The sequence below is a fragment of the Equus caballus genome, chromosome 1 (genome assembly GCF_041296265.1).
Source record: "Equus caballus isolate H_3958 breed thoroughbred chromosome 1, TB-T2T, whole genome shotgun sequence".
In the NCBI taxonomy this organism is placed as follows: domain Eukaryota; kingdom Metazoa; phylum Chordata; class Mammalia; order Perissodactyla; family Equidae; genus Equus; species Equus caballus.
In genome coordinates, this window is record NC_091684.1 from 104043893 (window position 1) to 104059470 (window position 15578).

Sequence of the window (15578 nt, forward strand, 5' to 3'; positions counted from 1 at the left end):
ATTTGCGAGTTTGGCTGATGCTTTTTTTGCTCACGGTTAGACTGGGGTTATGGGTTTCGGGGGAACAAAACCACAGAGAGGAAGCGCCCTTCTCAACACAACACATCGAGGGCCTGTGTCATCGACTGGACGTCTCAGTGACGGCGTTAACATGGTCACTTGTTTCCCTCTGTGTACCAGGTTTCCCTGCTGCAAAGGGACCCTCTTACCTCCCCCGTCTGCATACTGTGCTCTGTGGAAGCGGCCACACAGCACAGCCCACACCTAACGGGGGGAGACATGTTCCACCCCTTGAGGACGGAGTGTTTGCATAAATTATTTGGAATTCTGCTGTTGTCCGTGCAATTTTGCACTCACACGAAAGGCAAGGTTTCAAGAATTCCTACTGCTTTTTCCAGCTCCCCTTAGAGCATTTGAAATGCAGGACAAATCCTCTGAGTAGACATTCTGTGACGAATTTCCATTAACAGAAAATGCGGTAGGGCGAAGCTATTCAAAGCACGGACTGGTGGGCTCCGCGGCCATTTATCGGTCTGTAAGAATGTGAGTACAGAAGTTGAAAGGGACATTCAGAAATGTCATAGTAATGTGACAGAGTAATTTTAAGGTTGTTGAATCTAACAATAAAGAATTAGGGCTTGTATGTCACATGCCGTTTTTATTATTATTGTTGTCCCAGTAATTCATTTTTATTGTCTTTTATGCAGGTATTAGTGCAGATCAAATTGGGGGGAAAAAAGGCCTTTGGCACAGAGGGCAGGAGAAGCAGAGGGTGGAGCACACTGTGTGTATGCGCAGGCTCTGGCCCTCCTGGCTGCCCCCTTCCCCTCCTCACCCACACCTGCATGCGCCCCTTGCTCCCTGGACAGGAGAGTAAGGCCTGGCCCCCCACGGGGCCGCCATCCGAGCCTCACCCCGCTGAGCTCACGGTGTGACCTCTCCCTGAAGAGCACAGGCGCTGACCCCCAGTGCGAGAGCACCGGGAGACGGGCCTTTGGGCGGTGAGCAGGGTGCGATGAGGTCGTGAGGGTGGTGCCTCCACGATGGGACTAATGCCCTTACAAGAAGAAACACCAGACCACTTGCTCTCTCTCTCTGCCTTGTGAGGGAGGACACGGTGAAGTGGCCATCTGAAAGCCAGGAAGAGAGTTGTCACCAGAAACTGACCATGCTGGCGCCCCGATCTTGGATTTCCAGCCTCCAGAACTGCGAGAAAATAAATTTCTGTCTCGCCTTGCTGAACTCCTGTGGGACAGCGTTCCACTGGACACTGATTTGGGAAGAGCTGTGGGGAAGGCAGTGGGGGAGTCTCTGAATGTAGGAGGAGGGGCCGCTGGGAGAAAACACCTGTCTGGCAGGGTGACCATGGGGGACTCGAGCGCCCACCCAGAAGGAGGCAACTGAAATGCTGGGGTGAAGGGAAGGGTGCAAATGAGACCCAAGGCCGGTCATAGAGAAGACCAGGGTACTGTCTGGATGTGGAGGGGAGAGAGGAGGGGACAGAGGTGACACTGAGAATCCACACTGTGGGAGGTAGGACATGGGGGAGCAGAAGGGGCGAGGGGTGGGGGGCAGCCTTCATCTACTCACACATCTGCTCAGTCTTTGCCCATCCCTCCCATCCCCCCTCCCCAGTTGTGCGGCTGAGGTAGGTTGGAGCCCTGTGGCTTCTGGGAGGAGAGGCCTGGAGAGGGAAAGGCGGGACGGCTGCTTCCTGGGGAGGCACAGAGTTCTGGTTCTGTCTGCGTTATGCACACGTCGTGTGGTTGTAAAATCGACAGCAGTTGTCCAAGGCCTCGGGGCTGAACTCCGGGCTGGTGCTGCAAAGAAGCAAAAGGCTGAGCTCCAGCCCTGGCTTGCTAGCCACTAAAGGCTGTGCAACCCTGGGAAAGTTGCTCCATGTCTCTGGTCCATCCTTCCTCCCCAAGTTGGGTCCTCAAGCCCCACTTCCTCCTCCCCTGCCCCATCAGCCACAGCCATAACATCTATACCATGTGCTCTGGTGTCAAGGCATCCCCCAGGCACTCGGGCTTTCCGTATCCCATCCCTGTCAGCGTCCCATAGCCCCCGGCCCAGGCCCTCACCTCTGGAAGGCCTCACGGCAGCACTGGTACACCTCAAAGCTGCTGCTGCTGAGGATCGTGTTCAGGAGGGCCGTGCAGTTGACCTCAGCCCCCCTGGGCACGTAGAGGATCCCTGTGCAGGGAAAGTGGCTGGTGGGCAGGGCCAGGCCCCAGCCCAAGGACTCCCAGAGAGCCCAGAGCCCCGCCCCTGGCCCTGGACCAAGGCCAGTGGGAGAATCAGGGCCGCCAGTGTGAGCCCGCCAGCCCTGCACTCACCTGCCACGCAGGCATTCACTAGGGACACGCAGGCGCCCGTGCAGAGCGCCCGGAGCACGATCTGGGAGAAGTCGCTCTTCCTTTGGGGGACCATGGAGGCTGCAAGAGGACAGGAGTGCTCAGGGCCAGGAAGCTGCGTGCCCCTCTGCCTGGGCCTCTGGAGCCTCCCCTTCCTCCTCTGGGTGGCCAGAGGGATGGATGCCGTCCTCCTGATCACCTGCTGAGTTTGGGAGCCCTCCTTGGCTGGAATTGGCCCGTAGCAGCACCCCATCCCTCCCCCCACACCATCAGCGGCAGATGAGGCAAAGAACGTGAGTTTGGAGTCAAGTGGACCTGCGATTAGATACAGGCTCAGCCACTTACTAGCCGAGTGACTTGGGCCATCACTTCACTTCTCCAAGACTCAGTTCCCTACTCTGTAAAATGGGATGGTTACACCACCAGGCGGGGGACTGCAAAGAGTGGAAATGTTTCTGTAAAGAGCTGAGAGCTGCGCAGAGCCCTCCTTCCTAGGCCCCACCAGGCCTGCTGTCCACTGTGGGTGTGGGAACTGGCAGGACAAAGCCCCAAGGGATGGGCCAGCACCACACCTCCTGTCTCTCCCTAGACCCCTGAGCCAGGTTTGGCCTGCAAGGCCAAGGTGCCACCCTCCTGGGCCCCCAGCAGCAGAGAAATTATGGCATTCTGGGGCTGGGAGGAACCTCCCCAGCCATCTTTTTCAGGCCCTGCCCTAGACGAACGGGACACCTGAGGCCTACAGATCCCCAGGAGGTTGTTTCAGAGGGAGGTCCCCGCCTCTCCAGGCTGCTGGGGAGGCCCCCACAGACTCACTCAGGCCTCCCAGCATGATCCCAATGGAGCTGAAGTTGGCAAATCCGCAGAGGGCGAACGTTGTGAGGATTTCCGCTCTGACCTGAAAATATGGAAGACGAGTGAGGAGGGGCTGTGCTCTGCCGGGATGGCAGCACCCCCAGCACCCTGGGTCCCTGGCCCTCATTTCACCCATGTCCTACGCGTCTCTGACCTTTGACGCGCTCAGGGCTGCCCTTCCCCACCCTTGCATCCCAAGTCAGCCCAAGCTGCATCGCTTCCCCCACCATCTGCCCTCCCGTCCCTTCATCTTAATTGCCAGCCTTTCTGGTCTGATTCTGGCTCGTCCTGTGCCCCGCTTCAGCCCTACCAAGCTCGGTACCCAGGGGCGCCTGCGTGCTGTCCCTGCCCCGCGCTCTGCAGTGCTGCCCTGCTGGCTCCCGAGGATGCCCGTCATGCCGCGAGAGGAGGCAGTGCGGCCTAGTGAGGACAGCAGGGGACTCAGAGCCCGACTGACTTGGGTTCTGGGCTTGCCCCCGCCTACGATCAGGTCAAGCAAGTCAGCAGCCTCTTGGAGCCTCAGTTTCTCCATCCAGAATGTGGGAATCGCAGGAGCTGCCCCAAGGACCATCTAATGTCCAGGAAGGCTCAGGCCCAGGGGAGGCATCAGGCAAAGCAATCCCCCTTCCCCCTCGCTCTGAACGGCCAGTTAATTTCTCAGAAGAAAGCGCAAAGAGGGGAACACTTGGGAAAAAAACCCCTCACGCCATATACAAAATTAATTCTAGACCATTGAAGCAGATAAATATTAATATTTTTAAACATCAAATAATGGAAAATACAGGATAATAATGATTATAGTTACAGGTAACATTATTACTCTCATTTTGGAGAGGAGCAAACTGAAGTTCAGAGAGGTTAAGTAACTGAGGAAGTTAGAAGAAGAAGGCAGCTGTGTCAGAATTTGAACTTGGTTCTGTCTGACCCCAGAGCTCACGCCTTTAACTACTTAACCATATTGTTGCAGGAATTTAACACCAGATTTCTGGAGTGGAGATAACTTTCTAAGTTTAGAAATAATAGAAGAAATCACAAAGGAAAAGATTTGGGGTAAAATTTGTGTTAAAAGAAAAATCCCTGAATACAAAATGAAGGGGGGGAAAAAGACTAGGAAAAATATATGTAGAAAATATAACTGAAAAAGGTGAATGTCTTAAAGCATAAAGAGTTTGTAAAAACTGATGGAGAAAATACTAAGGCACCTGCATCCTGCCTGCTCACTGACAATCCCCATCCATACGGCAGCTTGAGTAATCTTAGAATGTCAGACATCAACTCTTCCGGAACTTCCTACTGCTCTTAGGCCTGTTTTGCTCTCTTTTATGATTATCACCTGCTCAACCATGTTCTCCAGACAAGTGCTTTTCAACCTCAGGGCCTTTGCACATGCCTCTTTCTTTACCTGGGATGCTTTTCCCAGCTTCTCCTCGCCCTTCTCCTCCCTCCAAATTGGGCCTAAATGCCACACCTCATGGAGGCCTTTTCTGACCAGCCCAGCCAAGGAAGATCCCCTCCCTGTTTCCTCTTACTGTTTCCTTCAGAGAACTTACCACAAATTGTGGTTATTTTATGTTTTATTCCTTTGCTTTCTTGGGTTTTGCCTGTGTCTTTCACTAGGTACATGCAAGCTCCATGACCCCAGGGGTCACGTCTGTCTAATTCCCCTTTTTCATCCCTGGGACCTAGCAGAGTGCCTGGCCCCTCAGAGGTCTCAACAAATACTTGCTGAAGGAATGAAGTTCGTAAAAAAAGATCCCAGAGGAGCACACCATCCACTATCTCTAGAGGAGACAGTGAGCCCGGAGCTGAGGGTGAGGAGCAAGGGGAGACCTGGACTTTGATCCCATACAAACTTTTTTTTTTCTTTTTTTTTGGTGAGGAAGATTAGCCTTGAGCTGAGAGCTGTGCCAATCTTCCTCTACTTTGTATGTGGGATGCTGCCACAGCACGGCTTGATGAGCAGTGTAGGTTCACGCCCAGATCTGAACCTGTGAAACATGGGCCAGCGAAGTGGAGCATGCCAAGCTCAACCACTACGCCACCGGGCCAGCCCCCCATTCAAACTTTTTAAAAAAACTAAAGAGTACCTTCCTTTACAATTTAAAAAATGATTTAAAAGACATAAAAAAATATTTCACGTTAAAAGTTCCTAAGAACCCAAGAAGTGCAAATTAAAACAATGAGCTATTATTTGCCCATTAAACTAGCAAAACTTTCTGAAGAGGCTACTCCGTGCCGGTCAGTGTGTGGTGACATCAGCGCTCATGGGCACGGCGGGGGCAATTTCAGCTGCTGCAACCCTTTGGGAAAGTTGCTGGCAGCCAGCACACAAGGACTCAGGCCACGTGATTCAGTCATCCCACATCAGGGACAGCTCCTGGGGAAACGCTCGAGAGGAGGGAAAAGCTCTGTGCACAAAGCTAGTCATTTCAGCGTTGTGTGTAACAGCCAAGAATAGAATTTACCTGAATTATCCATTATCCATATAGAATTTACCTGAATTATCCATTATCCATATAGGATCCATATATCAAAAATGATACATATGTCATAACAGGAGGAGGGAAAAAAGCCAGCTACAATACAGAACGATACTATGATGACAACTATATAAACTCTTTAAAAAGAACAGAGGAAAATGTATGAGACAACAATAGCTGTTATTTTAGGCCAGTGAGATGATGGGTAATTTTTTCTTTCTCAGTGACATTACATAGAGCTTTTCTTCTTTTAGAAAGGTTCATTTTATAGAGCTTTTATGGTTTTTTTAAAATAAATTTTAACAGAAAGAGCCGACCTCTGAGCTGAACTGAATCCAGTCTACTGATAACAGATGTAGGGCGGGCTCCCTATTTCCCCCTCCGGGCTCACTGGACGCTCGCATCTGTTCCTCTGGGGTGGACATGGCAGGTGTCACACCGGGCTTCCTACAGGACAGGCAGTGTGCAGCGGCCAGCCCAAGGCCACGCAGGATGGTGGCCCATCTACAGCTAGACCTCAGATAGCTCCAACCAGGCTCCTTGCCCCAACACAGCCTCCTCAGAGGCCTCAAGGAGGGTGGCGGTGAAGCCTGGAGCCGTCTTGTTCCCAGGGCAGTAGGGTGTGGGAGGCTGAGTGCCACCTCAGTGTGTCTCAGCCAGGCCCAGGGAGCCAGGGGAGCAGCTGCCAGGGGGCCTCAGGAGCACTGTGTCACTCCCCGGCCACAGGGAGGGGACCGGGACACTCACGGAGATCCACTGCTTCTTGGCGCCGACCCACTCTTCAGCCCCTGCCAGGCGGCGCTGCTTGTACCGGGACAGCTCCTGATAGGCCACAAACTCGTTCAGGAACAGCTTGATTCCCAGCAGCTCAGCCACCACTGGGCAGTCCTCCCAGGCCACGCCCATTAAGAAGGCCACAGGCCGCAGGATGTAGGAGCAGATGAGCTGAGACACAAGCCAAGAGGAGCTGCTGGGACCAGAGCTGGCCGGGGCTCTGCTGGGTGTCCACCCACCACCGCCCACTGTGGGGACTGCCCCCTCCACAGGCCAAGCAGGGCGGCCTGACTGTACCTGGAAGCTGAGCCCCTGGACGTCCACCATGTCTCCCAGCCAGGAGAGGGCGGCGTTGATGAAGGCCAGCACGGCCAGGAAGGCGATCAGGTTGGCTGCGATGTTAGCGATGACCCTCACCGAGATGGCGGCCCCACTGCTGGCTGCTTCTAAGAGGTTCTGAGCTTCTCTGTTTGGGGAACCAAGAGCCTTTTTTATTGGCCTGTCCCCACAAACAGCAGGGGATCTCTTCCTCTAGGCTCAGAGAGGAACCTTGGACAAAGTATTTCAGAGCTGAGGGTCCTTGTTGTCCCTCTGAGACCCAGAGAGAGAAAGGGACCGTCCAGTGCTAGAATGAAACCCAGATTTCCTGCGCTGTCCAACACGGGAGCCATTAGCCACACGTGGCTTCTGAGTGCTTGAAAGGAGACTGACCAGAATTGAGATATGTCGTAAGTAGAAAACACACCAGATTTCAAAGACTTAGTACAAAAAAAAAAAAGAATGTGAAATAGCTCATTAAGAATTTTTTATATTGATGACATGTTGAAATGACCATGGTTTGGATATATTGGGTAAATACTCTATTCAAACTGCCTGTTTCTTTTTACTTTTTAAAGATGGCTACTAGAAAATTAAAAATGACAGATTTGGCTCCCGTTCTATTTCTACAGAGCAGTGCTGTTCTAGACCTTCAGAAGGCGTGAGGTTGGGGCCGCTCATTGTGTCCCCAAGCACGTTTGTCAAAAGTGCTGCCTCTCCAACATTTTTAAAGGATTAAATGTTACACAACGGTTGTTAAGACTGCGAGGAAGAGATGTCAGGAGGTGAGTGAAATCAAGGACGGTGCCTGATACGTGATTGACATGCTGGTGGTCAGAGCTCGAGGCATGTAGAGAAGGTGGCACAGAGCCTTTGCATGACCCTCCTCAGTACCCACACACCAGGCCCCAGCCCCAGGAAGTAGGCCACTCTCCCACGCCTTGACTGGTCCAGTGTTTCCTGCTGGCTGGAGACGGGAAATTAAGACACAAGGACTGGAATCTGCGTTTTTGCAAGAGGAGGCACAACCAGGGCAGTGAACAAGGAGAGGTGGGCCTGGGCTTGGTGGAAGACAGTGACGGGCAGAGATAATAGGACCGGGGCCGCCCCTACCCCTGCCCCCCTGCAGGCCCTCCTCTGTGCTCACCCATAGGTCAGTTTCACGCCTTCCTCACTCCTAAACTTGGACTCCTCCACCTCGGGGTAGACCAGCTTGGACAGGGCTAAAGCACAAGGGGCGGCCATCACGGAGGCGGCAATCAAGGAGGCAGCGTCAATCTGCAAGAGCGAGAGTGGGGGTTATGGGGAGATGGTCAGAGGACACGTCGGGGCCAGGGAGTGCAGCCCGGGGCGGCAGGGGCCACATGCATTCTGCCCACTGGTGTGTCATCATCATCAGTACTGCTGTCATCGCTATTGGTAGTAACAATACCTTTGATGCATAGAGAGTCACAGGCCGTATGTACAGAACCTCAGGTTTTCCCCTCATACTTCTGTAAGTTAGGCAGAGAAAGCAGTGTTATCCCATTTGACGGATGGGGAAACTGAGGCCGCAAAGGATTAAATAGGACTTGCCCAAAATAAAGGGAGAGAAGGGATTAGAACTCATCCTGTCTTTTGGCTCCAAGTTCAAGGTTCTTCCTTCCCTTCTAGGCTGCCTCCCTTTGACCACTAAGCTGAGGGCTGGTTCACCATCGGCTGAGGGCTTTGCGATGGTTTCAGACAAAGCTCACAGAACCCAAGAGTTGGGATGGATCCAAGAGGTGACCTAATTCAACCTCACAGTGTAGGAATGTCCTCTGTAGGATCCCTCCTTGAAGACTTATTGTGACAGGGAGCTCACCACTTCAAAGCAGCCCCTCACACCCCCTCCCGTGGTCTGAGAGCTCTTTATCAGGAAATCTGCCTCCTACAACAGCCGCTCTTTCGCCCTGCGCCTGTCTCCTGGAGCCATGCTGTGGAAGCACTTCCCAGCCAGACAGCAGAGCAAGCCGAGACCCTGGGAGTCTCGCTTCTTGGATTTTTATCCTCACTGTGGCCCCAAGCCCTTTGCTTCCCTGTGTTCTTCCAGAGATAGATGGGACCCTTTTTCACCACTGTTATTTACCAAATGGGAGAATTAGAACCAAACATCCAACGATGGGGAATTGGCCAAGCCTTGTCAAGCTGCCATTGAAAACAATGGTTACCAGGGACTCACAATAACGTGGGGAAATGCCCACAAAATTGCATATAGAGCGTAACCACAACGACGGGGAAAAAACAAACTCCAAAACTATGTATAAAAGAAGATCAGAAAGAAACACACCCACATGTCAACCCGACGGTCTGTCGCTGGCTAGTGGGGCCAGGGTGATTTTCTTTTCTTTCTGCTTTTTTGTATGTTTCTAAATGCCCACAATGACATATATTGCTTTTCTAAGCAGAAAAGTAAAACAGACTTCTCCTTAAAGTTTGTAGTAAACCAACTGCAGTTCTTAAAGTTTAAGTAAAAAGGAAAAAAAGGAGGGGAGGTAATTTTAAGTTACCTGTTCAGACTAATGAAAGCAGAGGGCTGAACAAGTTCATGAAAGTACCAGGAGCTGCTGCTGAGGACCCAGGCCTGGGAGACCCTCCAAGGCTCTGAAACCCATGGAATGTCCTTCTTCTTTTAAACCCCATTTGTTTCTTTTCTTTTCTTTTTTTTTTTTTAAAGATTGGCACCTGAGCTAACAACTGTTGCCAATCTTTTTTTTTCTACTTTTTCTCCCCAAATCCCCCCAGTACATAGTTGTATATTTTAGTTGTGGCATGTGGGATGCTGCCTCAATGTGGCCTGATGAGCGGTGCCGTGTCCACACCCGGGATCCGAACCAGTGAAACCCTGGGCCGCCAAAGTGGAGCACAGGAACTTAACCACTTGGTCACGGGGCGAGACCCCATGTTTCTTTACAGTGATAAGCAGAAACCCCTTAAAACATGAGCCAGCACCAGCACCCACCTCCTGCGCCCCCGTCCCAGGCACGGGGTGTGCAGGCCCCGCCCCTTGTGGGAAGGAGCCAGCCCCGGGCAGGAGTCCTCTCCAGACTCTCCGGGTGGGGCTTCGGGACTTTGCTCGCCTCCTCCTTGGCTGCCCAGCTCCAGTGGGGACTGTGCCACCTCTGGAATCTTGGGGTTTTCTCTCCACCAGCCAGGGCCCTCCCTCTTCCTCCAGCTTGGAGGTTCCATCTGGTTTGTCAACTTGAGCCCCAGAGGGGAACACACCCTGCAGTTGTTGCATTCCAGGACACTGCCCTCTGAGTGGGCCAGCCGTGGCTACAGCCTCAAAGGCCCCAGCCCATCATTTCGTGCTCATCCTGCAAAGAGCTGAGTCCTGCACAGGCAGGGCTCCCTGGGGCACTAGATCGGCCCACACATGGCCTTCCCACTGCTGGCTACTCCTCAGGGCCCTGGCATCCCCCAGCCCTCCTCCAGGCACGGTCAGGAATGCCCTCTGTCTCAGCATCCCAAGGCCCGCTCCTACCCAAGGCCCTCCTCTCTCTGCACAAAGGTGTCCCATGTGGAGACGGATGGACGGTATGAGCCCTCCATCTGAATTTTCAAAAAGACCTTTACTGAGAACGGAAACAAATCCAGAAATCCAGGCAACTATCAAGCATAAATTGGGCCAGCTTCAGAAGGATGGATGTTGGAGAAACAATTACCACTTCTCGAACGCAATGCTAGTGTTTTCTCTCTATTATTGCATTTACTTCTTAAAAGGCTGGGGGGGGGTGGCGCAGCAATTCTGCCCATTTTACAGATGTGGAAACTAAGTGGTAGACTTGCACTTGGCCCTGCTCAGGACCTCACAGACTCTGTCCCAGGGGCTCCCAGTCTTGCACAACTGATTGAGGAACATCAGTGGCTGAGCCCCTCAACACCACCCTGCCCAGCCTGTGTTCACAGCTAGAGGCACACAAATGGATCTCCTCTCATGGTGGCCCCTGAGCCTAAGGGGTGGGGGGAGAGACCAGTTTCTGGCGTTAGCAGAGAGAGCTGCTGCCTGCTTTAAAGGTTTTGAGAAACATGATGAAAAGGGAGATGTACCTGGAAACCACAATGAAAGGATTCAGTCGAGACCCCTGGGACCCCAGACCAGGAGAGACGGTCTAGACCAGTGTTGTCCAATACAAATAGAACAGGAACCACATCTGTGATTTTACATTTTCTAAAGAAACAGGTGAAATTAATTTCAATAGTGTATTTTATTTAACCCAATATATCCAAAATATTATCTTTCCACCCATTAATCAATATAAAACTTACTGATAAAATTTACTAACGTTTTTTTCCCTAAGTCTCACAGCACATCTCATTTCAGACCAGCCGCATTTCAAGTGCTCAATAGCCACGTGTGGCGAGTGGCTACCGTGTCAGCGCAGGTGTAGAAATATCCAGATATTAGCAGTCGGGGTGAGGGTGGGGGCAGGGCAAAGAGAGCCAGAAGTTGAGTAACAAAGAGAAAGGAGGAGAGAGCAAGAAAGATCTTTCTGGAATTCAGGGGCTGAGGGCAGAGCCAAAAATACAGTGAGGAACTGCCTGGAGAAAGGAGTAACAGGAGAAGGGGAGAGAGTAGGGAGGCAGGGCTGTGGGAGAAAGCCCTCGGGCGGCTGCAGTGGCGGCCAAGAGCCATGTGGGGGCAGAAGAGAGCTTCTCTCATCCCAGACTCATGCCCATCCAGATGCTGCCAGAAGCAAGAAGGGAAGGCAGGCCTGTCAGGTGCTTTTCCCCTGGGCCAGATGTGGGGTAGCTGGGGCTTCCATTCCAGGGGCTATGAATGGAGACCCAGGGCCACATGGTGATCCTGGTGGCCTTGGCACATTCTGTGGGGCTAAAGGGAAGGGGGTACCCAGGCCCCTTCAGTGGGGAGGCCCGATGACCTGGGGCTGGGCCTGGACTCTGACCTGAGAAAGGGAAGGAAAGGAGGCTGAGCTGCGAGGCAGATTGTGGAAAGGGGAGAGAGTTCCTCCAGTATTTTAGCGTTAAATAAGGCAGCCACGCTTCTGTGGTAGAAAGAACACCATTCATTTAACTGGCTGTGGGATCCAGAGCAAGGTTAAGACAGGGAAAGGCCCTAAGTCCCGAAAATATTATGGCGTCCTCTCCCCTAATACGCCACCGTGAAAAAAGTTTCAGGAACAGATCCGAGTCTCCATTTTCGAAATCTCAAATTCCTCCCCAAATCAGTGGGTGGGGGGGTAGGTGGGGGTGCCCCAGCTCTGATGGGCCCTTCCTGGGCCTTGGTGAGACAAGGTACAAACCAGATGGTCTGTACAGTTCTAGATGGGAGGGTGCCAGGCCAGAAGACAAAGCTCCCGAGCACAAGCGGCCTTCTAGAAGAGGCAGCCCCTCGGCCCGGCAGTCCTGTGGGTGTGTGGAGCTGAGCTTACTGGTGTGGCCAGGTGTCCTAGGGAAGGAGGGACTGAGGGACAGGTTGGCTTACCCCTTTGGCCACCCCCAAGGACAGAGATGAGAAAGACAGGTGGAATTTGGGACCAGGGAGGGGAGAGTGAGGGTCATTCCTTCGTCCCCCTGCCCATACATACACAGCATCAGGAGAGCCTGGGGGCAGTGAGAGGCGGGCCCTTGCTCACTCTCCAAATCGCACATGGACTGAGTGACAGCGCCCTGCATGGATGAACTGACCAAACCCAGCCCCTCACTGCTTAACGTTTGGGTTGTTCCTTGGTTTTTTTGCTATTGCAAATAATGTTAGAATTTTGCTTTTTTTTTTTTCTTTGGAGGAAGATTAGCCCGGAGCTAACATCTCTACCCATCTTCCTCTATTTTATATGTGGGAAGCCTGCCACAGCATGGCTTGATAAGCAGCGGGCAAGTCCACACCCAGGATCTGAACTGGCGAACCCCAAGCTGCCAAAGCGGAATGTGCGAACTTAGCCGCTGCACCACTGGGCCGGCCCCTAATTTTGCATTTTTTGACCACTTGTGAAAATATTTCTGGTATCATAATGTTCCTAACTGGATCAAAGGGAAGGAATATTTTTAAATTGATAAATATTCTCCAAAAAGGTTACAGCAAATTCCACTCCCATCAAGAGTGAGTGCCCCACAGTCTTGCCATTTAGAGCACGTAAAATGCTGTCTTTCAGAAGAAACATGTTTATTGGTGTAATTTTTTTTTAAAGATTGGCACCTGAGCTAACAACGGTTGCCAATTTTTTTTTTATTCTTCTCCCCAAAACCCCCCAGTACATAGTTGTAGGTCCTTCTGGTTGTGCTGTGTGGGACGCTGCCTCAGCATGGCTTGATGAGCGGTGCCATGCCAGCTCCTGGGATCTGAACTGGTGAAACCCCGGGCCGCCAAAGCAGAGCATGCAAACTTAACCACTGGGCCACGGGGCCGGCCCCTATTGTTTTAATTTTTTTGACTATCAGTTAGCTTGAATATCTTTTTATAATTTACCAACTATTTTCTCCTGGTCAATCATTTAAACTTTAAAATTGTGACTTTCACCATACGGAAGTTTTTCACTTTTTTTAGTCAACTCTGTCAACCTTTTTCTTTATACGGTTCTCCCTCGGCATCCACAGGGGTCCCTAGATGCTCAAGTACCTTATATAAAATGTCATAGTACAATGAATACATTCGGCCCTCTGTATCCCGTTTCCATGGATTTCACATGTGTGGATTCAACCAATCACGGATTGAATTTTGGAGGAAAACTTGAGGATAAGCAGGGCCGACCTCCCTTCTGGGTTTCACGTCAAGCTCAGAATTTTACAAGAAAAAGGCAAGTTGCAGAGAAGTATGGGTAGAACTACCTCATCTTTAGTAGAAAAGAAAGTATGTGCATTCAGGTATGTGTACTTAAATGACTATTTACACAGAAAGATCTGGAATGATGTTTTAAATCAGTGGTTCTCAAGCTGATCAGAATCATCTGGAAGGCTTGTTACACTACAAGATCCTGGCCCCATCCCCAGTGTTTCTGATTCAGCAGGTCTGGGGTGAGGACCAAGAATTTGCATTTCTAACAAGCTCCCAGGTGAACCTGCTGCCGGCTGGTCCTCGGACCACGGACCACACTTTGAGAACCACATTTCTATTCTAGTAACAGAAGTTGCCCGTGGGAAGTGGGGTTGAAGAAGGTTTTATTTATTTACTTTTGCTGTATTAACTTCTGCAAGGAGCAAGAATTTCCTTGATAGTTAAGAAAAGAATTAAGATCTTTAAAGACTTGCATGTGGAAGCACAAATAAGTGCAGAGTGTTTTACAAATGCCGAGCATTATCACCAGGCATTTCTTAGGGGACACATGTGAAGATTCATCTCTGCTTGCCATGCAGGAGCATTGTGTTTAAGGCCCAATGCACTCCTTGGAGTTTGACCTAGAAATGTATGGTGCTCAGAAAGCTGCACAAACAATAATTTAGGAGCAGAGGAAGGACTTGTGCCCAGAGAGGGTGTAGGGAAGGGGGTGGGGCAGAGAGTAGGACAACTCTCCAGAATGGCCTAGGTAAGGGACTGTGTGGGTAGGTTTTGGAGACAGACAGATCTAGGCTCACAGCCTGGCTTTGGGCATCTCACTTCCTCTCTGAGCCTCAATTTCCTCATCTGTAAAATGGGGATATTAAAATACCTAGTATTTTGCCTGGTACATAGCGAGTGCCCAGTAAGTAGCACCCTGGAAACCTTTGCCACCACCGGCCATGTGAGAAGCCGGGATTGTCCAGCCCACCTGGCTCACCTGGCTCAGGTGAGGCCTCTCCTCTCGCCCTCACGGCAGCCCAGTTTGGGACACAGCCCACAAGAGGAGACCCCAGGTGGCTCTGGCCAGGAGCTGCGTGGGGCTCCCACACACGCAGCTGTCAGGTTCTCAGTTTTCAGCAGGCAGAGGGACGGCTCTACGTACCCCAAAGGAGATGTAGGCGCCCAGTAGGCTGCCGGCGATGGTGGCGTAGCCTCCAGTCATGACAACATGGATTTCTGAGAGTGTCATGTCTGCCAGGTAGGGCCGGATCAGTAGAGGAGCCTCAGTCTGCAAAGGGGAAAGTGTCAGACGGCCCCGAGCTGGCCGGGCCTTCCAATCGGGGAGTGGGTGGGGCACGGCAAGTGCCAGGGAGCCCGGGAGAGGACAGCAGGACAGGTGGCGGCGGTGGTCTGGACAGGGCGGGGCCACCGTGACCCCCACTGCTTCCTCTCGGCCTGATAACGCTCCCCTGCGTCACGTGGCTGCTGTGTCCAGGTGCTCCGTGAAGCACCCAACGTGCGTTACTCTCCACCTTCCGAGAAAGAAGTGGAAAATCCCCGTTTTCCAGGAGAGCAAACAGGGGACCAGAGAGGTCTGCAGAATTACCTCTGTTCGTGCAAAGGGCCGGAAGCAGGCGTAACTCCAGGCCTGAGCTTGGAAGGAAGCAGGGGGGAACCAGAAGAAAGGAGCTGGGGCGTTAGGAGGTGTGCTCATTCAGGGCACCTGGGGAGGCCTGCAGCCAGGCAGTCATCCACTCAGTAAATAGTTACGAGCAGCTACTGTGTTCTAGACTGTTCTATAAAATAGGGACACCGGGTAAACAAGATAAAGTGCCTGCCCTCCAGGAGTTCATATCCTGGGAGCAGCGAGGGGAGGTGAAGGGAAGAAATGGACACTCCGCAAGGGACCCAGGAGATAAACAAGGTAATTTTAGCTGGCGATACAGGCTGCGCAGAGACGTGAGAGACTGCGTGGTGGTGAGAGGGTATTTGAAGTTGAGCAAGCAGCAAAGGCCACCCTACGGAGGCGACATCTGAGCTGAGATCTGAAGGAGCCAACTATTT

General features: G+C 52.0%; 1 protein-coding gene across 5 annotated transcripts in view; it reads right to left on the reverse strand.

Moving 5' to 3' along the window:
- Positions 1-643: 643 nt before the first annotated feature.
- The window catches only part of SLC28A1 (solute carrier family 28 member 1), a 48711-nt gene continuing 33776 nt past the window's right edge, over positions 644-15578 (reverse strand). For all 5 annotated transcript variants that reach the window (XM_070230618.1, XM_023649436.2, XM_070230630.1 and 2 more), the window contains exons 12-19: positions 14677-14802; positions 7929-8059; positions 6761-6929; positions 6437-6634; positions 3171-3252; positions 2340-2438; positions 2085-2196; positions 644-1820 (exon numbers count right to left, since the gene is read on the reverse strand). In XM_070230618.1, coding sequence (XP_070086719.1) covers positions 1748-1820; positions 2085-2196; positions 2340-2438; positions 3171-3252; positions 6437-6634; positions 6761-6929; positions 7929-8059; positions 14677-14802 — 990 coding nt within the window. In that variant the 3' untranslated portion in view covers positions 644-1747. The remainder of the gene's footprint in view (positions 1821-2084; positions 2197-2339; positions 2439-3170; positions 3253-6436; positions 6635-6760; positions 6930-7928; positions 8060-14676; positions 14803-15578) is intronic.